Source organism: Ursus americanus, chromosome 18, assembly GCF_024610735.1.
Source record: "Ursus americanus isolate L20-20 chromosome 18, mUrsAme1.1.p, whole genome shotgun sequence".
NCBI classification, from domain to species: Eukaryota; Metazoa; Chordata; class Mammalia; order Carnivora; family Ursidae; genus Ursus; species Ursus americanus.
The window spans coordinates 35,613,409-35,633,399 of NC_142144.1; the positions used below are offsets into that span (position 1 = coordinate 35,613,409).

At 49.3% G+C, this 19,991-nt stretch overlaps 2 protein-coding genes across 9 annotated transcripts; both read left to right on the forward strand.

Annotated features, from left to right (window-relative positions):
* The first annotated feature begins 1,512 nt into the window (after positions 1-1,512).
* Positions 1,513-13,631, forward strand: PIGO (phosphatidylinositol glycan anchor biosynthesis class O). Of its 6 annotated transcripts, none has more exons than XM_045780253.2 (11): positions 1,513-1,569; positions 2,347-2,858; positions 3,478-3,621; positions 3,809-3,932; positions 4,252-4,411; positions 4,620-4,799; positions 5,057-6,584; positions 7,110-7,316; positions 7,531-7,745; positions 8,340-8,410; positions 8,563-10,529. In XM_045780253.2, exons 2-11 carry the CDS (start codon positions 2,348-2,350, stop codon positions 8,690-8,692), a joined length of 3,270 nt encoding a protein of 1,089 aa, XP_045636209.2. In that variant the 5' UTR covers positions 1,513-1,569; position 2,347; the 3' UTR covers positions 8,693-10,529. The 6 variants fall into 6 exon arrangements, with proteins under 6 accessions (XP_045636209.2, XP_045636207.2, XP_045636210.2 ...); XM_045780251.2 differs by having other exon boundaries at positions 1,520-1,793; positions 2,344-2,858; XM_045780250.2 differs by having other exon boundaries at positions 1,521-1,793.
* A 10-nt stretch (positions 13,632-13,641) lies between these two features.
* On the forward strand, positions 13,642-19,819 carry FANCG (FA complementation group G). Of its 3 annotated transcripts, none has more exons than XM_087869578.1 (14): positions 13,642-13,956; positions 14,165-14,255; positions 14,668-14,799; positions 14,928-15,232; positions 15,967-16,102; positions 16,278-16,408; positions 16,509-16,655; positions 16,782-16,933; positions 17,315-17,381; positions 17,642-17,931; positions 18,083-18,129; positions 18,327-18,482; positions 19,154-19,277; positions 19,427-19,819. In XM_087869578.1, exons 1-14 carry the CDS (start codon positions 13,642-13,644, stop codon positions 19,533-19,535), a joined length of 2,202 nt encoding a protein of 733 aa, XP_087725704.1. In that variant the 3' UTR covers positions 19,536-19,819. The 3 variants fall into 3 exon arrangements, with proteins under 3 accessions (XP_087725704.1, XP_045636212.2, XP_087725705.1); XM_045780256.2 differs by having other exon boundaries at positions 15,030-15,232; XM_087869579.1 differs by lacking the exon at positions 16,782-16,933 and having other exon boundaries at positions 17,667-17,931.
* Positions 19,820-19,991: the final 172 nt, after the last annotated feature.

Here is a 19,991-nt window from a genome sequence, read left to right on the forward strand (position 1 = left end):
AAAACCCTGTACCCATTCCAGTCACTCTTCTCTTTCTCCTGTCCTAGGAAATCACTAACTTAACTGTCTCTGTAGCTTTATGTATTCATGTAAATGGAATAATATAAAATACTATTTTGTGATTGGCTTCTTTCCCTCAATAAGTTTCATCCATGTAATAGAATGTAGCAGTACTTTATTCCTTTTTATGGCTGAACAATATTCTATTGTATGATATACTATATTTTGTTTATCTATCAGTGAAGGCAATTTGGGTTGTTTCGCTGCTATGAACTGTTATGTGCAAGTTTCTGTGTGGACATATGCTTTTCATTTCTCTTGGATATATGTCTAGGAGTGAAATTGCTGGGGCATATGGTAACTCTATATTTAACCTTTTGAAGAACTGCTAGACTGTTTTCCAAAGCACCATTTTACAATCCCAAAAGCAGTGTATGAGGGTTCAAATTTCTCCGCATCCATGCCAATACGTTATTTGTCTTTTCTATTATAGCCATCCTAGTAAGTATGAAGTGGTATTTCTAGTATTCCCCTGATGGCTAATGATGTTGAGCATCTTTTCCTGTGTTAATCAGTCATGTGTATATTTTCTTTGGAGAAAGGTCTATTCGGATCCTTTGCCCATTTTTATTTTTTTAAAACACATTTGTGAGGGGTGCCTGGGTGGCTCAGTCGGTTAAGCGGCTGCCTTCCACTGGGGTTATGATCCCAGAATCCTGGGATCGAGCCTCACTTCCGGCTCCTTGCTCAGCAGGGAGCCTGCTTCTCCCTCTCCCTCTGCCTGCCGCTCCCCCTGCTTGTGCTCTCTTTCTGTCAAATAAATAAATACAATCTTTAAAAAAAAAAAAGACATGTTTGTGTTTTCAAGTTTTATTTAAGTAATCTCTACCCCAAGGTGGCTCAAACTCACAACCCCAAGATCAAAAGTCGCCTGCTCTTCTGACTGAGCCAACCAGGCGCCCCTCCTTTGCCCATTTAAAAAGTTTATTTTATTTTATTTTTTTTAAAGTAGGCTCTATGCCGGATGTGGGGCTTGAACTCATGACCTCAAGATCAAGAGTTCCATGCTCTAGCAACTGAGCCAGCCTGCTGCTGGACCTTTGCCCGTTTTTAAATTGGATTATTTTTTAAATTACTAAGTTGGAAGATACAGTGAAAGGCATGAAGAGGGAGAATAATAAAATCTATCAGTTGGTGTCAGCTAAGCAAAAAGGAGAAAGTAAGTATTATTTATCCCCACTTTACGGATGAGGTAATGCCCAATAATGCCAGTGAGGGGCAGAGCTAGGATTCAAGCTAAGTTTGATTCCAAAAGGACAGCTCTTAGTCTTAACCAAGAATGACCAGTGCTTCCCCGAGCTCTTCTTAGTTCCTTGCCCCTAATTCGGCTGAACTATATGACCTCTCGTCAAACTCTCCGTCTGTGGCCAGCCCTGCGCTCCTTGCCGAACTTCTTCGGAGGCGCCGGCAGATGGCGCTGAGGCCCCCGCGGGCCGCTCTGTCCGGCATATACTTGTCTGTGGTGTCAGTGTGCAGGCGTCGCCGCTGCGCTTCCGGGCGCCGTTCAAGGTGAGCCGGGGTCTCCGAGAATCTACTCGTACTCCCTGCTCTTTACTTCCCTTTCCCGAAGAGACCTATCCCCCTCAGCTCGCAGCCTAGCGTGCCAAGTACCGAAGCCAGGGTGCCCAGGAGAAGGCCGGGTACCCACCAGAGGAAGCAGAGCCGTCCGGACTTGTGGGTCCCGGCGAGGCCCAACAGGCTCAAGACCCTGCGACTCTGCTTTGCTGAGTGGGGTAGGTCGCGACTCCGGTCTCCTGGCGATCCTGGCCATCCGGAAGCGGAGCGTGACTCCTCCTCTTGGTCCCCACCAGGCGGCGCCGTCATTCCGGCCCGGGTTCTCCTGCGGCTGCGAGCCCTGGCCACCCCAGGGGTGTTGAGATTGGCAAGGAGAGAGGTGGAGAAATGAGCTGTCAGAGAGCATTCTACCACTAGGAATAAGCTTCCCTCGTGGACTGTGCTTTTCATCATTAGAATCTCCCGGAGTACATGTGCAAATCCCTATGCTCCACCCCCAAAGATCCTGATTGAGTAGATCTGGGGTGGGGCCTGGAAATCAGCATTTTAAACAGCTGCTCCAGGTTGATGCCCATAGTCTGCGGACCGCATCTTCAGAAACACTGGTATAACTGGTGGAGAGGAACATTGCATTGGGTTGGCTATGGGGCTGTTTATCTTCCGGAAGGCTTCCAAGAGGAAGTGATTCTAGCTGGGCTTTGTATTGAGGGACCAGAATATCCATTGGTTTTTTACCCCACAGTGATGAATTCCCCTCCCCGCTACCAGCAGGATGCAGAAGATCTCAGTGCTGCTCTTCCTGGCCTGGGTCTGCTTCCTCTTCTACGCCGGCATTGCCCTCTTCACCAGTGGCTTCCTGCTCACCCGTTTGGAACTCACCAACCATAGCAGCTGCCAAGAGCTTCCAGGCCCTGGGTCCCAGCCGTGGGGGAGCCAAGGGAAGCCTGGGGCCTGCTGGATGGCTTCTCGATTTTCTCGGGTTGTGTTGGTGCTGATAGATGCTCTGCGATTTGACTTTGCCCAGCCTCAGCCCTCACACGGTCCTGGAGAGCCTCCTGTCTCTCTGCCCTTCCTGGGCAAACTGGACTCCTTGCAAAGGATCCTGGAGATTCAGCCCCACCATGCCAAGCTCTACCAATCTAAGGCTGATCCCCCCACCACCACCATGCAGCGCCTCAAGGCCCTCACCACAGGCTCACTGCCTACCTTTATCGATGCTGGTAGTAACTTTGCCAGCCATGCCATAGTGGAAGACAATCTCATTAAACAGCTCGCCAGCGCAGGTTAGTTTGGGCCCCTTTGGAAGCCAGGAATACTTGAGCATATTTTCTCTTTAGATGCTAGAGAGCCAGAACTTTGGGTGTTCAACTGCTGCTGTGGGAGGACAGAGGAAGAGAAAGAGACCAGGGCCCCGCATTTAATAAGTGCAGGTGTGGGCTTTGTCCTTCTGGAATTTCTAATCTGCATGGAGTGTTGGTTTTACTTCTGGGGAGCTCTCAGCAAGGGGCAGTAGAGCAATGAAGAAGAGAAGGTGTGAGTCTGATATCCTCACAGGTGTGGAGGAGAGTGTAGAGGGTCCATGCCCTGTTCACTCACTGACTTGAAAAAAGCAGCATATACCCAGGAAAAACAGAGTTGCAGAGATAGCCAGGGACTGAGAGCTAGCAGAGCCTTTTGTAGGAAGAGGAGTGAGAAATCTGGTTATTAGAGAACGTATGATTATCAGGGAAAGCTTCCTGGCCGAAAATTTTAGGCTTTGAAGGATGAAGAGTTGCTGGATGGAATTGCTGTGCCTTTGAGTGCATGGTTGAGGTTTCTGAAAAGTTTTTAAAGGGCCTCCTCTTCTCTTTCCCTCTGCCTTGACTCCTTCTCAGGCTGTGACCCACTCTCATGTCCCTGCAGGAAGGCGTGTGGTCTTCATGGGAGATGATACCTGGAAAGATCTTTTTCCTGGAGCTTTTTCCCAAGCTTTCTTCTTCCCATCCTTCAATGTCAGAGACCTGCACACAGTGGACAATGGCATACTGGAACATCTCTATCCAACCAGTGAGCATGGGACCAGAGGCAGGCCTGACTAAGACTGGGAGCTGGGGAGGGCTGCTTCAGGTCACAAATTCTGAACCTCCCATGGGTGCATTGGCCTCAGATTGTGTCTCTTCAGATAGTGTCAGAGCCTGGCTGGGGTTGAGGAGTGGGCCTTAGTCCCCTGTGCTCCATGTTCTTCCTTTCACAGTGGACAGTGGTGAATGGGATATGCTGATTGCTCACTTCCTGGGTGTGGATCACTGTGGCCACAAGTATGGCCCTCACCACCCTGAAATGGCCAAGAAACTTAGCCAAATGGACCAGGTGATCCAGTGAGTGTGGGATATTGGCTGGGGGAGTGGGTTTGTGTCTGAGAATCTTAGGATATATTGGCCCAAGAGAAAAAGTGTTTATCTTGGAGCCTCTTTCCTTGCTGAATTCTGTCTTTTCTAGGCATTTTTCTGAAGCTAGGGGCCTCATCCATCTTGAGTAACTCAGCATGTGGCTTTGGGCAGTAGGGTCATGACTGAAGAGGTCATCTCTTTGCCAAATGTCTAGAGCCTCCTAATGGAAGTTATGGCTGGGGGTGAATGGGTCTCCCAGGAAAATCTTTATCCATTCCTACCTCCTGACATATTTCTTGGCCCTCAGGGGACTTGTGGAGCGCCTGGAGAATGACACACTGCTGGTCGTGATTGGGGACCATGGGATGACCGTGACTGGGGATCATGGAGGAGACAGTGAGCTAGAGATCTCGGCTGCACTTTTTCTGTACAGTCCCAAAGCCCTCTTTCCTGGTGCCCCACCAGAGGTGAGTCCTGGGGTGTGCTTTGTCTCATCTCTTGGTATTCAACCAAATCATGATCACAGCATTCTTGTGGATCCCTCCATTTTAGGCCCCGAAATTCATGACCCTGGGCATCCCCCACTCATTTCCTACCTAGGTCCATATGTCTTCCATCCCAAATCCTGAGCTCAGCTCTGTGGTGAACCCATTGGCCCCTCTCCTTTTCCTCTAGGAGCCGGAGGTAGTTCCTCAAATCAGCCTTGTGCCTACGCTGGCCCTGTTGCTGGGCCTGCCCATTCCATTTGGGAACATCGGGGAGGTGATGGCTGAGCTGTTCTCAGAGATTGAAGATTCCCAGCCTCATTCCTCTGCTCTGGCCCAAGCCTCAGCTCTCCATCTCAATGCCCAGCAGGTAGGTGATGGGCAGGGCTTTCAGGTGACAGACCTAGGGTGGGCATAAGAGAAGCATAATGATCACTCCATTGTCATTTGTTCGGTCTTAATCCCACTTTCCATAGCCATGTCCTCCTTCCATTATCCCTCCTTTCCTCCCTGTCCTGGACAGGGGGTCCCTGATTTCCAGAAACCCCTTTTGGTAACACCTATCCTTGCCTTTGTCCTGGTTTATATCTCTGATGTCTTGCCTTGGTCTCTGACCACTTTTGCCAGGTATCCCGATTTCTTCACACCTACTCAGCTGCGACTCAGGACCTTCAAGTTAAGGAGCTTCATCGGCTGCAGAACCTTTTCTCCAAGGCCTCTGCTGACTACCAGCGGCTTCTGCAGAGCCCCCAGGGGGCTGAGGCAGCACTACAGACTGTGATTACTGAGCTGCAGCAGTTCCTGCGGGGAGTTCGGGCCATGTGCATTCAGTCTTGGGCTCGTTTCTCTCTGGGTCACATGGCAGGGGGTGCTGCTCTCATGGCTGCTGCCTGCTTTCTTTGCCTGCTGGTATCCCAATGGGCAATATCCCCAGGCTTCTGCTTCCGCCCCCTCCTCCTAACACCCATGGCCTGTGGTCTGGCTGGTACCATAGTGTGTGCTGGACTCTTGACAACTACTGGGCTGAAGCTGGATCCAGTGGTTCTAGGGGCCATGGCTGCAGTGGGCTCACTCCTGCCTTTTCTGTGGAAAGCCTGGGCTGGCTGGGGGTCCAAGAGGCCCCTGGTAGCCCTGCTTCCTATCCCTGGGCCTGTTCTGTTATTCCTGCTCATTCGCTTTGCTGCTTTCTTCTCTGATAGCTTTGTTGTAGCTGAGGCCAGGGCCACCCCCTTCCTTTTGGGCTCACTCATCTTGCTCCTGGTTGCCCAGCTTCACTGGGAGGGTAAGCTGCTGCCATCTAAGCTGCTCACAATACCCCGCCTTTGCTTTTCGGCTTCGACAGGCCCACCACGGCGCAATGGCACCCATGCCCTGGGACTTGGAGTCGGGTTGCTTTTATGTATAAGGCTAGCTGGGCTCTTTCATCGCTGCCCTGAAGAGACACCTGCTTGCCATTCCTCTCCCTGGCTGAGTCCCTTGGCATCCGTGGTGGGTGGTCGAGCCAAGAATTTGTGGTATGGAGCTTGTGTGGGGGCTTTGGTAGCCCTATTAGCTGCCGTGCGCCTGTGGCTTCGCCGCTATAGCAATCTCAAGAGCCCTGAGCCCTCTGTGCTGTTTGTGCGCTGGGGGCTGCCCCTGATGGTACTGGGCACTGCTGCCTACTGGGCACTGGCGTCAGGGGCAGATGAAGCACCCCCACGTCTCCGGGCCTTGGTAGCTGGGGCATCAGTTGTGCTGCCTAGGGCTGTGGCAGGGTTGGCCGCTTCAGGGCTCGTGCTGCTGCTCTGGAGGCCTGTGACAGTGATAGTGAAGGCTACGACGGGTGCCCCAAGGCCCAGGACTGTCCTCACTCCCTTCGCAGGCCCCCCCACTTCTCGGGCTGACCTGGATTATGTGGTACCTCAAATCTACCGACATATGCAGGAGGAGTTCCGGGGCCGTCTAGAGAGGACCAAATCCCAAGGCCCCCTGACTGTGGCGGCCTACCAGTTGGGGAGTGTCTACTCAGCTGCTATGGTCACGGCTCTCACCCTCTTGGCCTTCCCACTTCTGCTATTGCATGCAGAGCGCATTAGCCTTGTGTTCCTGCTTTTGTTTCTGCAGAGCTTCCTTCTCCTGCATCTGCTTGCTGCTGGGATACCCATCACCACCCCTGGTAAATACATTTCTCAGCCTTGATTCATCCAAGGACAGTAGTGATGTGACTTCGGTCCCTCTTGTTTTCAGGGAGGTGTTGCTCCTCAGATCCTTCACACAGTTGGGGAGGGTCTTCCTGATGTAGCCAAGCTAATTGATCCCTGCCACTGGCTCTCAAGGCCAGCAAGGTTCATGAAGGAGGGAGACAGGAGTACTCCAAGACTCATTTCTTAATGGCAATGCTACATCTTCATGGAGTGCATTTCCTGATTTTCCAGTAATGGGAGTGGTGAACTATGAGTATGTAATGTCACAGTGAGCTGTGTGTATGTGAGAGAAAGAGATGGACCGCAGTTCAGATTAGAAAAATGGAGGCTTAGAGCCAAAGAGGAAATAGAATAGCAGAGTGTTGAATGTAAGGAGGTTGGGGTGAGGGGCGTGTGTGTGTATGTAGCACTGAAGTAGTAGGAGTATATGACCATGAGCAGTAGGCTATGAATTAGGGAGTGGATGTGACTGTGAAGAGGTCCTTTTTTCCCCCCAGGTCCTTTTACTGTGCCATGGCAGGCAGTCTCTGCTTGGGCCCTCATGGCCACGCAGACCTTCTACTCCATGGGCCACCAGCCTGTCTTTCCAGCCATTCATTGGCATGCAGCCTTCGTGGGATTCCCAGAGGGTCATGGTTCCTCCACCTGGCTGCCTGCTCTGCTGGTGGGAGCCAACACCTTTGCCTCCCATCTCCTCTTTGCAGGTACCTCATTCCTCCCTTGCTTCCATTGTTTACTCTGACTTTCTGGAAGGAAAGGGAGCTCCTGGATTTGAGTGGGGAGATGTGGTTTTGCTGGCTCTTTGGCACCCTTTGGCCAATACTAAGTGGAGCCTCAGTCAACTAGGGTGGTTGGGGGCCAGGGTGGCCTGGTCCCTAGGTCCTCCACTGATTCTAGCCCTGCCTTCCTCTGAGGCAGTAGGTTGCCCATTGCTTCTGCTCTGGCCCTTCCTCTGTGAGAGTCAAGGGCCCCGGAAGAGGTGGCAGCCCCTAGGGAATGAAGCTGAAGCCAGAGTCAAGCCTGAGGAAGAGGAGGAGCCACTGATGGAGATGCGGCTCCGGGAGGCACCTCATCACTTCAATGCAGCGCTGCTGCAGCTGGGCCTCAAGTACCTCTTTGTCCTTGGTATTCAGGTGGGTGCAGGAGTTAGTGACCTTTTCTCATGTGTGTACATCACGTTCTTTCTTTCATACTTGGCCAAAACCCTGGGAGAGAGCCTTGACTAAAGTACAGATAAGCAAAATGGTTGCCCAAGGCCATGGCCTCCAGTGGCTATATTGAGAATTAAACCTGGGTCTCCTTAATCTTAGTCTTGGATCGTTTCCTCTCTATAAGCTAGATCTGGACCCTGCTGGTTGCATTTGGGGATTCCTCCATTAGTGGACAGACTGGAAAAACTGAGGTGATGGCCAGGATTCTTTCCCAGGCTGTGGTCAAGGATCCTCCTTCCCTTCAGAGGCAGAAGGTGTGACTGACATCTGCCTCCCAACTTGGGAGGCAGAGCCTGAGTGTAATCGGCACAGATGGATAGTGCTTGCCCAGGGTCACACAGTGAGTCATGGTGGGGCCAGGAAAAGAATTAGATCTCCTAACTCCTCACCCAGGTTTTTTTCCACTGACATGCACTATTTTCCTACTCCTCCCATTCTTCATAGGGGCCTATGGCAACTCTCCCTTTGACCTGTTTCCTCCTTCCCAAGTAACTTGGCCTTTCCTGTCCTCCCTAGATTCTGGCCTGTGCCTTGGCAGCCTCCATCCTCCGCAGGCATCTCATGGTCTGGAAGGTGTTTGCCCCCAAGTGAGTGGATTTGCTTGAGAAGTATTGGTGTTGGGGAGGGTGAAGCTTGGAGGAAAGAATGAACATCAGGGTGGACAGGTTTTGTTTCATCAAGGAAAAGGCTCTAGACCTACTCTCAGTGTCCCCTGCGAATTCTTCACCTTTATTTACAGGTTCATTTTTGAAGCCGTGGGCTTTATTGTGAGCAGCGTGGGACTTTTCCTGGGCATAGCTTTGGTGATGCGAGTGGATGGTGCTGTGAGCTCCTGGTTCAGGCAGCTAGTTCTGGCCCAGCAGAGGTAGCCTAGGCTGCTAATGCTGGCTTGTGGCCACGGGGAGAGCTGGAGAACAATCTAGCCTGGCCTGTATAGGTACCGGATCATCTGCAAGAGACGCTTATCTACACTTCTTAACACCATGCAGCCAGGAGCTAGACATCTGGGACTTCATTATTCTAGAATTCAAAATCATAGTGGGGCCTGCTCTCTCACTCCTGCTTTGGAGGGTAGCCTCCAAAGAAGAATAAAATAATAATGTGAATATGTGTGTCTGAGAGGTGGGGGAGTCCCCACTGTCCTACAGGGACTAGGGGGAGGGTCACTCTCACCTCCCATGAGGCACAGATAACATCGGCCATCTTATGCAGACTTGGCTACACCTGAAAACCTTTGGGAAGTGGTTGAAGTTGTCTGAATTCACTTCCCCTACGTCTTCCCAAATCACTCCTGATATCCCACGTGCCATTTTTCTTTGCCACGTAACGTATTTTATTAAATTCTTATGCTTTGGCTGATAGCAGAGACGGCTGGAAAGACAAGCCCAGGCATTGTGGAGTACACAGACTCATTGTCTAAAACCCCAAACAGTGCTGTATTCTCTCCTCTGTTGGGTTCTTTCACTCCAGAACACCCTTTGCCCTTCTCTTCTGTGGAGGCCATCCTAGTTTTCCAACATTTGCTGTTATTTATCAGACCTAATTGCCCATCTTACATAGCATTCCATCTTGTCCCATTGATTGTTCCCGACTTGAAGCCAAAATTATAAATTTAATGCATGTCTCTTGTGCTGTCCATCCAACTCAACTACTGTGTCCTATTGAAGTGCTGGCATGAAATTCTCATGGAAATGTCCATCAAAGGAGGGTGGGAGAGGCTCTGAGGAGAAGGGTCAGGCCTGGGATTTGATGTTTGAAAATGCCCAGGACAGGAGGAGATGAAAAAACTGAAAGAACAGATGTAAAATTGTGGAAGAGCACTTTTACTTGTCAGAAAGAAGACAAGCTGCATAGCAGTGATTGTGAAGAAAAGGTGTTCCCTGCTGTAGCTAAAGGAAGAGTTGGAATTAATGGCTAATAGTCTGTAGTGCTACATAGGTGAAACAGAAAGATGATAAGAAGTGTATACTGTTCAGGTAATTAGAGGATAGGACATTGGTAACCCTGGCAGGAATAGGCTAATAATTTGAGAGAAGTTAGGCGCCAGCTAAGACTAAAAGATGAATTAGAAAAAAATCATTTTGCCTCTCTCAGTCTGGCGGACACCATTCCCAAGCATCTTTTAATAAGCACACAGTATCTCTGTGAGAAGAAAAGACCCTATTCCATCCCTAGCACCCATGGGAAGGATTTCAAGACTCTAGTCCCTCACCCTGTCCTAGTCAGGTACGACCCCCTCTTTTTTTTTTTTTTTTTTGGTAGGGAGCCTCCTTTCCTGAAGCCTAAGGGAAATAATGCTGATCTGCCAACCATTGGCTATTTCCTTTTCTTCTGATCTAAATCCAGGAAACTTTTGGAGAAAGATATATTATTAAAAATTCTGTCCCTGCCTCTTAATTGACATCAAAGCACCCATTCCACATTAACTCATTGTTTTTTTAAAAGAACTTTATTGAGGTACAATTCACATAAAATTCAGCCATTTAAAGTGCACAATTCCATAATTTTTGGTAAAATTCAGAGTTGTACGACTGTGCCACAATTTCAGAAACATTTTCATCACCCCCCCCAAAAAAAAAACTCAGTACATTTTCCTATCACCCTCCAAACCTCCCCACCTCCATCCCTAACCTTAGGCAACCACTAATCTGCTTTCTGACTGTATTTTCTATTCTGGACATTTTATATAAATGGAATCCTACAATATGTGTCCTTTTCTGTCTGGCTTCTTTTACTCAGCCTAGTGTTTTCAAGGTTCATCCATGTTGCCTCACATATCAGTATTTCATTTATTTTTTATGGCCAAATAATATTCCATTGCATGGTTATATCACATTTTGTTTATCCATTCATCCATTTATGGCCATTTGGGTTTTTTACACCTTTTGGTTTTTACAAGTAATGTTGCTATGAACATCTATGTACAAGTTTTGTTTGGACATACGTTTTCATTTCTTTTTGGTTTATACCTAGTGATATATTGTGGAATTGCTAGGTCATATGGTACATCTATGTTTAACTTTTTGAGGAACTGCCAGTTTGTTTTCCAAGGCTGCTGCACCACTTAATATTCTCAATTAGTGTCGGGTACAAATTTCTGCATATCCATGCCTTTATTTAAAATTACTTGTTTTTGATTCTAACCATCCTAGTGGGTGTGAAGTGGTATCTCATGGGTTTGGTTTGCATGTCCTTGATGACTAAAGATAACGAGCATTTTTCTTTTTTTTTTTAAGATTTTATTTATTTATTTGACGGAGATAGAGACAGCCAGCGAGAGAGGGAACACAGCAGGGGGAATGGGAGAGGAAGAAGCAGGCTCATAGCAGAGGAGCCTGATGTGGGGCTCGATCCCAGAACGCCGGGATCACGCCCTGAGCCGAAGGCAGACGCTTAACCGCTGTGCCACCCAGGCGCCCCTCCGAGCATTTTTCTTGTGCGTTTTGGAGAACTGTCCATTCAGAGCCTTTCTCTGTTTACTACTGGGGTTTTCTTCTAATTTTTTAGTTACAGGCATTATTTATACATTCTAGATATAAGTACCTTGTCAGGTATATGATTTGCAAATATTTTATTCATTCTGCGGGTTGTCTTTTCTTTTTTTTTAATTTATTTATTTATTTGAGAGAGCGTGTGTGCAAGTGGGGGGAGGGGTAGAGGGAGAGACATCATCTCCATCAGACACACTGAGCGTGGAACCCAAGGCAGGACTCAATCCCAGGACCCTGAGATCATGACCTGAGCTGAAACCAAGAGTTGGATGCTTAACTGACAAGCCACCCCCACCCCCACCCCTTTTTTTTTAAAGTAGGCTCCATACCCAAGGTGGGGCTTGAACTCTGGATGCTGAGGTCAAGGGACCCATGCTCTACTGACTCAGCCAGCTGCCCTAGTCTTTTCATTTTCTTGATAGTGTTCTTTGTAGTACAAAATTTTAAAATTTTGATGAAGTCCAATTCATCCTATTTTTCTTTTGTTGCTTGTGCTTTTGGTGTTCATATGTAAGAAACCTTGTCTAATGCCACAATTTAGTTTTAGAAAATTTTCATCACTCCTGCAAAGTCCCTCTATTTTGTTTACAATTGATCCCCAATTTCACCGTAGGCCACTGATCTGTTTTCTGTTTTTCTAAATTTGTCTTTTCTGGACATTTCATACAAATGGGATCATCGAATATGTGGTCTTTTGGTCTGGCTTCTTTGACTTAGAATTTTTTGAGTTTCATTCATGTGGAAGCATGTATCAGTTTTTGCCTCTTTTTATTGCTGAGTCGTAGTCCATTGTATGGCTATGATCGGCTAATGGACACTTGGATTGTTTTTAGTTATTTTTAGCTATTATGAATATTTTTGGAGCTGCTATGAGCATTTGCATACCAATCTTGGTGTAGACATATGTTCTTGTTTTTCTTGAGAGGATTCCCTACGTGGAATTGCTGGGTCATACGGTAAGCTTATGATTTACTTTTTAAGAAATTGCCAAACTATTTTCCAAGGTAACTATAACATTTTACTTTCCCACTATGTATGAGCATTCTAGGTTTTTCACATCCTCACCAACATTTGGTATCATCTATGTTTTTGTTTATTTATTTTTTTTAAGTAGGATCCACCTAATGTGGAGCTAGAGCTCACAACCCTGAGATCAAGAGTCGCACACCCTACGGACTGAGCCAGCCAGGCATCCCTGGCATTATCTGCATTTTTTAAGTTGTAGCCATTCTCTGTGTACATGTGTAATGATATCTCATGGTTTTATTATTTTTTTTAAGATTTTTTTAAAAAATATTTTATTTTTTTAAGTAATCTCTACACCCAACATGGGGCTTGAACTTATAACCCCAAGATCAAGAGTCGCACAGTCTACTAACTGAGCCAGCCAGGTTATCTCGTGGCTTTAATTTGCATTTCCCTGATGGCTAATGATTATTTTTTTATGTGTTGCTTAGCCATTCATGTATCTTTTTTCTGTAAAATGCCTATTCATATTTTCCTGTTAGTCTTTAAATGGCTTAAATTCTTTTCATTATTGAGCTTTGAGAGTTACATATCGTGGATACTGGTCTGTTGTGAGGTATATCATAATCTGAAATAATTTCTCCATTTTTTACTTTAAATTTCCTTGATCTTGCCTTTGTAGCAAAAGAGTTTTTAATGTTAATGAAGTTCAACTTATCCACATTGAGTTTATTTTATCTATGGTAAGGGTCACTTTTGTTTTGTTTTTGCATATGGCTATCCCAATTCTCCTGGGTCCGTTTGTTGAAAGGGGCAGGTACCTTTGAGCAGTGCAGGCTGCACAAGCCCAGGGCCGTTCTGCCAGCAGTCAGACTGCACGGGGGTTGAGCAGAATGTGGTAGCGTGCTGGTGCTCCATGGGGAGCAAAGAAAGGATGGGCGGATTACCAAGGGCCTTGGCCTGGTCTCAGTTCCTTTTGGAGATACTTTGTGCCAGGGCTGGGTTTTCTGTGGCGATCTGGGCCGTACTACCATTCCCAGCATGCACTGCGCGGGCCTGCCCTATGCGGAGGGGCAAAGCTAGACAGACCTGGAAGTGTGGCTGCGCGGGAAGGGCTGGGACACGGTTTCTGGTACCGAGATCGATTTCTCAAGGTTTTGGCCTGCGCGAGGGACTAGCAAGCCCAACCGTGAGAAATACCACCTCCCCACTCAGACACAGCCCCGTCCGCCGGTCCGCCGTAGCCTCCCTCTCGGAACTGGACCTGACTCGTTTCTTCCTCGAGTTTCCCGCGGGGACTAACCCTTGAAGACGACCAACCGCAGCCGAGAGTTTTGCCCGCCGGGCCAACCAGAGGCGAGATGGAAGAGGCGGGGGTGGGAGCCGCCACAGGGTCCAGGAGAGAATCCATTTCTCCTGTAAAGGGCGAGTCGCCCCTACTGGGGCCCCGAGGGGAGCAAAGGAGCTGCGGGGGGGTGCGGAAGCGCAGGGACCCTTCCCCGCTCGGATGGGGACCGCGGCGGGGCCGGGCTTACCCTGCAACAGCCCCCTCCAGGTGTCCGGGCCCAGCCTCGGCCACCATATCTCACCAGACTCCTCTGGGCTCCTCAGTGCCACACGCCAGCTGCCTAGACCTGTGGAGGGAAAAGAATGATCAGCTAGTTCGACAGGCCAAGGTAACACGGTTGCTGGGACCCTCGCTTTGCAATCCCAAAATATCGGAAAGAGGGTTTCCGGTGGATTTACCGCAGCTGATGGGGAGGGACTGAGTTTGACTTCCCCCATCAGGAGCCAGAAATGACTGGAGAATGACATCTCTTGCCACTGTTGCAAGTGGAGAAATAAGGATTGATCCTCAGTGATACCTTATCCCACGTTTGTTAGGTGGCTCAGGACTCGCGTCTGTCTCTAAGGCGACAGCAGTTGGCCCAAGATGCACTGGAAGGGTTCAGGGGACTCCTCCATAGTCTGCGGGGTAAGCAGGATCCTCCTCAGGATGGTCAGTTACCTTCCTCCACACACAGCCAGAGACCAGTTCCTCTTCTGCATTTCTGGGGTTGAGAAAATTACTCACGGGGCAGGGGATCCTATTTAAGCCACGGACAGGACTGGAGTGGAATTCTCTTTGGTGCCGGTGAATCTTTATGCTACGCCACGCCACGCCCTCCCGCTGCCACGAGCAGCCGTGCCCCCCCCCCCCCCATTTTGAAGAAGTGGTTTCGGAGATGGTCCAATCTGGAGAACTTTCTGCCCTTTCCAAACTGTGTGCAGATGGTGATTCTTTATTGAGGCCATTTTGGTGGGGGTGAGGGATCTTTGAGTTTGGATCTTATTTGGGGAATCTTTCTGGGGGGAGTGGTCTGTGAGATCTGCTTGTGTTGCTCCAGGACTCCCTGCCGCTGTTCCTGTTCTCCCGTTAGAATTGACTGTTACCTGCAATTTCATTACCCTGAGGGCAAGCCTGGCACAGGGTTTCACTGAGGACCAGGCACAGGATATCCAACAGGGTCTGGAGAGAGGTGAGGGCCAGAGATTGCTTTCCATTTCCCTGCCAGACTGTCTGGGTTTAAGTCCTTGCAAAGGGGATAAGGGGAGCAATAAAATTTGTCACCTCTGTGGAGAGAGTTGCCATTCTCTTATCCTCCAGGTGCTTCTCAGATCAGGAGCACTTTTGTGACCTTTGGGCTCCTGCAGAAAGAGAAAACCAGAGATGAGGTCCCAACGTCAGCTCTGTGTGTGTTCTCTACAGTGCTGGAGACCCAGGAGCAGCTGGGGCCCAGACTGGAATGTGGGCTCAGGGGGCTGTGGGACTCCATTCTCGGTTATTCCTCCCTTCTGCTGGAGCTACTCCCTGCCCTTCACCTCCTGGCTGGCCTGCAGGCTGCCCTCTGGCTCAGCACTGACAGTCTTGGGGACTTGACCTTCCTGCTGCAGACCTTGAATGGCAACCAGGTAATGTGGGAAGTAACCTGGACCTAAGGGTCTCTTCCTATCTCTCATCTGTCCCAGCTGCAGTAGCATCATTTTGTGCTAAAAAGGCTGATGGGTTGGTGGTCAGAAGACCTGGGTTATCTCCAGGACTCTTGGTGACCTTGCTCTGGTTGGTCCCTCATTGGGGGGTTGTTTTTGTTTTTGTTTTTTTAAGATTTATTTATTTATTTGTGAGAAAGAGAGAGGGAATGCGTGCATGGGGGGGAGGGGCGTAGGGAGAGGGAGAGAATCTCAAGCAGTCTCACGCACAGAGCTGGATGTGGGGCTCGACCTCACGACCCTGAGATCATAATCTGAGCCCAAATCAAGAATCTGTCACTTAACCAGCCCAGCCACCCTAGCACCCCTTGAGTATTTTTTAAAATAGCTTAATGATCTTGCATAGGGTTAGGGCTGTTATTGACCTTGCTGAAGTCATCTCCCAGCTTCAGTCTTCTCATCAGTAACCCGCACATGGTCCTTGCCCTGTGTCCTCTGGGATTATACTGAATGAGGAGGCGCACTAGAATGGGTCATCAGTGCCCCCAAGTTTTTCTTCCTCCCTTTATCCTCGCCCCACAGCTATCTATATCTTAGAATTGAGGGAACAGGAATCAGGAGGACCCTTAATTTCAAGGTCCAGCCAGGACAGACTGAGATAGGAGAAGAAGAGATGGTTATTGGCTTGGAGCCTCTGATCACCCTTCTTTCCTCAGAGTGAGGCCTCCGAGAATCTGCTGCTGCTTCTGAAAACTTGGAGCCCCCCAGCTGAGGAGTCAGATGCTCCACTGACCCTGCAGGATGCCCGGGGCTTAAGGGATGTCCTTCTTACAGCTTCTGCCTATCGCCAAGGTCAGCTAACAATCTTACTTTTCACGTCCTCCCCACTCCCTTTCTTAGGGGCTCTTTTGGCTCATACTTTCCCTGTCATGTTCCATTCAGCTCAGTGGAGCTTCTCTGTACTCTTGTTCCCTATCATCCCCCTGTCCTATGGGCTTCTTTAAGTTTAAATCCTGATTGACCTCAGGCCTCCAGGAGCTGATCACAGGAAGCCTGCCCAGGGCACTGAGCAGCCTGCAAGAAGCAGCCTCAGGTCTGTGCCCACGGCCTGTGTTGGTCCAGGTGTACACGGCTCTGGGGACCTGTCTCCGTAAAATGGTAAAGACAGTCCTAGGGTGGGTTGGGGAAACCATGGGTGTTATAGACAGCTTTCTGCTTTGTGAGGGTAGCTGAGGCTTGTGTCCTCTCAACGCTGTAGGGCAATCCACAAAGAGCTCTGCTGTACTTGGTGGCAGCCCTCAAAGGGGGATCAACCTGGGGTCCCCCACTCCTGGAGGCCTCCAGGCTGTATCGGCAACTTGGGAACACAGCAGCAGAGCTGGAGAGTCTGGAGCTGTTGGTTGAGGTAAGGAACTGAAGATACAGAGATTGCTGAAGTGCTTGTGTTAGGGAGACTAATCAAATTGTAAATAGAAAGAAATAGGGCTCCCAAAGATTATAGATGTAGTTTTTTTCTTTTTGTCCCTTTTAGGCCTTGAATGTCACTCACAGTTCTGAAGCCCCCCAGCTTCTCATTGAAGTAGAGTTACTACTCCCCAGACCTCACCCAGCCTCACCCCTTCACTGTGGCACACAGAGCCAGGCCAAGTACTTGTTAGCAAGCCGATGCTTAGAGGTGGGAAGGTGAGGTTCTACTGCCTTGCTTATCTACGCTCCTCTTCCCATTTCTGATGCCTTCCCTGGGGTGTGACTCTGCTTCTGTTCTTGCAAGTCAGCTGTATGGACGAGTCAGTGGTAGGACATAGGTTTCCACTCCTCGACCTCCTGCCTTTTTGCTGGACCCGAACTTAAGACTCTTCACCCAGACACTAAGCTCTTGTACTTTAAAACTCTGAAATCTCCTCCCAGATCCATTCTGTAAGGAGGGTAGATCCATACTGAGCTAGGATTGGAGCCCCAATACTCCACTCTCCCCACTCCCCAGGGCCCTTGAGCATCCCTTTGTTAGTGATGGAGAACCCTGCTAAGGGCCTAAAGTGAAGCTCATGGGCTATGACTTCTCAGGGCAGAGGATGCTGCAGAGCATTACTTGGACCTGCTGGCTCTGATGCTGGATGGCTCAGAGCCGAAGGTGGGTATGTCTTCAAGATTCTCTATAATGGGGTGGGAGGGTTGGAGTTTCCTCTGGAGTAGAGCAGGACTGCTGTTTTCTCTTTTTTATTCTGCTATTCTGTCTGTCCAAGCTGGAAGACCAGACCAGGAAGGTTCCCAGAGCAAAGGGTCCAGGGTAGCAAGCAATGGGTGGTCTCTGTGTGGTACCAGAGCGCGGTGAAGAGGTTGGAGATGGTGGCTAATGTCTCTTTAAGACACTGCATCCTCCTCCCACCCCAGTTCTTCCCACCCCCGCCCCCCCCAGGCCCTTGTATACCCGAGGTGTTCTTAGAGGCAGCAGCAGCGCTGATCCAGGCAGGCCGAGCCCAGGATGCCTTGACTGTTTGTGAGGAGCTGCTCAGCCGCACGTCATCTCTGCTTCCCAAGATGCCCCAGCTGTGGGAAGATGCCAGAAAAGGAACCAAGGAGTCACCACACTGCCCATCCTGGGTCTCTGCCACCTACCTGCTTCAGGGTCAAGCCTGGGTGCAGCTGGGGGCCCAAAAAGAAGCAATTAGTGAATTTAGCCGGTGAGCCCAGGAAGCCAACCAGGATCCTAGGGGAAGTGTGGAGGGGTACTTTGCTGATTGGGACCTGAGTTGATAAGCTCCATTCTTACCGACTCACCCCAGAGTTTCTGAGATTGACTCCTCCTCACCCCTGTTCTGTGTCCCACTTTAGGTGCCTTGAGCTGCTGTTCCGGGCCACACCTAAGGACAAAGAACAAGGTGATCTAGACTCTCAGTTTTCCTCTTCCTTCCTGGAAGTGGGTGTGGTGAATGTGTTGCCTTTCCATGTGTCCTAGCCCACCAGGAGACTTAAAAAAAAAAAAGGGACTTCAGACATAAGAAGAGAAAGAGGAATACTTGGGTTTTCGGTGAGTGTGTAGCAGGGACACACTTTTTGACTTTGGGGTGGTCCCCAGGGCCTGCGTCCAGTGGTAAGAAGGGATGTGTATCAGATGTGGCACTACAACAGCTTCGGGCAGCTGCCCTGATTAGTCGTGGACTGCAGTGGGTGGCCAGTGGCCAAGATACCAAAGCCCTACAGGACTTCCTCCTCAGTGTGCAAATGTGCCCAGGTATGTATATTTGCATGATACCAGCTATGCCCAGATGCACAAGGACAGAGAGGCCCATGGGGGAGGTACTTGGTGATCAGTGGAAGAGTGATGTTCCAGATAGAAGGGGATGAATGGGGTTGTACCATATATACCTAGGGATATACCCAGGTTTGAAGACATTTGCAAGTGTGTGTGAAGGCTCTCTGGAGTTCCTCAGTCTTCCCAATGTCCTCAGACAAAAAGACTATAACTGTGGGGCACCTGGGTGGCACAGCGGTTAAGCGTCTGCCTTCGGCTCAGGGCGTGATCCCGGCCTTATGGGATCGAGCCCCACATCAGGCTCTTCCGCTATGAGCCTGCTTCTTCCTCTCCCACTCCCCCTGCTTGTGTTCCCTCTCTCGCTGGCTGTCTCTATCACTGTCGAATAAATAAAATCTTTAAAAAAAAAAAAAAAAAAAGACTATAACTGTGCTGGGAGTATGTTGGGGAGAAGCAGAGTTAGCTGAGCCCTTTGTCTTAGGCAGGCAGTACCCAGGGATAGGAATGGTTGGAAATGATCTACCTCCTGGTTCCATGTGTGACTGTAGAAAAGATACTTTCCTGCTCTAGTCCTCAGTTTCTCCTTTTATAAAATGATGCTTAAGGCTGTGTCAGGTTCTAAGCCTTTCTACTCTGGGGTGGGGCTGCAGGTCATCAGGATGCTTCCTTTCACCTGCTTCAGACTCTGAGGAGGATGGATCGGAGGGATGAGGCCACTGCTCTCTGGTGGAGGCTAGAGGCCCAAACTAAGTTGCCACAGGAGAATGCTGCATGGTAAGGCTGAGGCCTGTGGGCTTGCGGCTGAGGGCAGTTGGCATCCTGGAGTCCTTGAGTCTGTTGGGGGTGGTGATGAATGAAAGGGAATGGCTGCCCAACCTTCTGCCTGTCCTTCACCCTTAGATGTCACTCTTTTTGCTCTCCAGGTCTCTCCCCCTGTACCTAGAAACCTATTTGGGCTGGATTTGTTTCCCTGACCGTGAAACCCTTCTTGAGGAGTTTCAGACATCTCTGCCGGAGCCTTGTGATCTGTAGCTGCCACATTTTAAGGAGCCTGAGCTAGGGCTTCAGTGGCCCATTTCTCTGTGGGGAGGGCTTTCTGCTTTACCATTCTTGGGGAATGTGGGTGAAACTAATCATTCCTATATAAGTCTGGCATTGGAGAAGTTGGTAGTAGTCCTGCAAAATTTGGCCTAGTTACTGCCATTCTGGTTCCAGAGGAAACCCTGTTGCCACCAAAAAGGCATTAACTTTTCTTATGACACCTTTTTCCTGTTTTCCCTTTAATCGTGTTGAGTAAAATCTCATATTTATCTCTTGTTTGCCTACTACGTATACTTGAGTGGGAAGGCTCACAGCTGTCTGATTCAGTTGAGGGCTGGTTATCTAAGATGCCCTCTCCCAACATCATCTACCTTATGAGATTGAGTTCTGGGTAGAAGAAAGGGCCACAGGAATCCTTGCAGTGGCTTTGGTTCTTTCTGTTGCCTA